The following is a 1,326-nucleotide window of genomic DNA, read 5'->3' on the forward strand; positions in this document are numbered from 1 at the left end:
GAATGCACTAAGTTTTTCCTCCGTTGAACCACTTAATGGAGGGAATTACAAAAAGTGGAGACAGGATGTAGAGATCGTGCTTGGCTTGATGGACTATGACCTTGCACTGAGGGAGGATGAAACACCTGCTGTGACAACAAACAACACTGCAGAGCAAAGATTGAAGTCTGAGAAATGGGAGAAGTCAAACCGAATGGCTCTCATGGTCATGAAAAGGTCCATCAGTGAGGCTGTGAGAGGTGGCATATCGTCATGTGACAAAGCTAAGGCTTTCCTTGAGGCTGTTGGAGCAAAATTCAAGACGTCCGAGAAAGGAGAGATGGCGAACCTGATGACCACACTGACTTCTCAGAAGTTCGATGGCCAAACGAGTGTCCGGGAGCATATATTGAAAATGGTGGAGGCTGCCGCCAAGCTCAAGGATCTGGAGGTGCCAATTGATGATTCCTTTGTTGTTCACATGGCTCTCTCATCCCTTCCTGAGTCATTTGAACAGCTTAAGGTGTCGTACAATACTCAAAAGGAGAAACGGAGTCTCGATGAGATGATTTCTATCTGTGCACAAGAGGAGAGCAGGTTGAAACGTGCAAAGAGTGTGGTGGTGAACCTTGTTGACTACAATGCAAGTAGGAATCCTATGGTGAATGTTGGTAAGCAGACTAAGCCTTTTAATACCTCCACTACTACTGCCAATGTTGCTTCTTCCTCTAGAGGACCTCAAAACCTTAGGCCAAATTTGGAGAATGTGAAATGCTATTTTTGCAAACAATATGGACACTTGAAAAAGGACTGCAAGAAACGTAAAAAATGGGCAGTGAAGAAAGGAAAAGGTACAAAGGTTTTCAATGTTTTTGTTTGTTTTCAAACTTTACTTGTTGAAGCCCCTCCAAATACTTGGTGGTTTGACACTGGTTGTTCGGTGCATATTACCAATTCCTTGCAGGGATTTTCAAGAAAAATGTCAACAAGTAATGAAGTCTTTGAAGTGCATGTGGGCAATGGGAATAAAGTGGATGTGGAAGCAATAGGCAACCTCAAGCTCAAGTTGTTGTCAAGCTTTATTTTAGAACTTTCAGATGTACTTTATGTTCCTACTTTAACTAGGTCTTTAATCTCTGCTTCAAGACTTGTAAAAGATGGTTTTGCTTTCGTTGGTGATGATGAAAGCATAAGGATCTTTATGAAAAGTAATTTGAGTCAATTGCTGGGCATTTGTCTTTTTGACAATGATTTATGGAAATTAGATTGTGTTGTCATGAATGATTTGAGTTGTTACACTTTAGACTCTTCTGTTCGAATGAAAAGGCCTTTATCAAATGATCTTTC

At 41.1% G+C, this 1,326-nt stretch overlaps 1 protein-coding gene across 1 annotated transcript; it reads left to right on the plus strand.

The window, feature by feature from the left end:
* Window positions 1–1,326, plus strand: LOC137744623 (uncharacterized). The gene is made up of 2 exons (XM_068484398.1): window positions 1–650; window positions 944–1,326. The coding sequence occupies exons 1-2, from the start codon at window positions 89–91 to the stop codon at window positions 970–972; spliced, it is 591 nt and encodes a 196-aa protein (XP_068340499.1). The 5' UTR covers window positions 1–88; the 3' UTR covers window positions 973–1,326.

Source organism: Pyrus communis, chromosome 9, assembly GCF_963583255.1.
Source record: "Pyrus communis chromosome 9, drPyrComm1.1, whole genome shotgun sequence".
NCBI lineage: Eukaryota > Viridiplantae > Streptophyta > Magnoliopsida > Rosales > Rosaceae > Pyrus > Pyrus communis.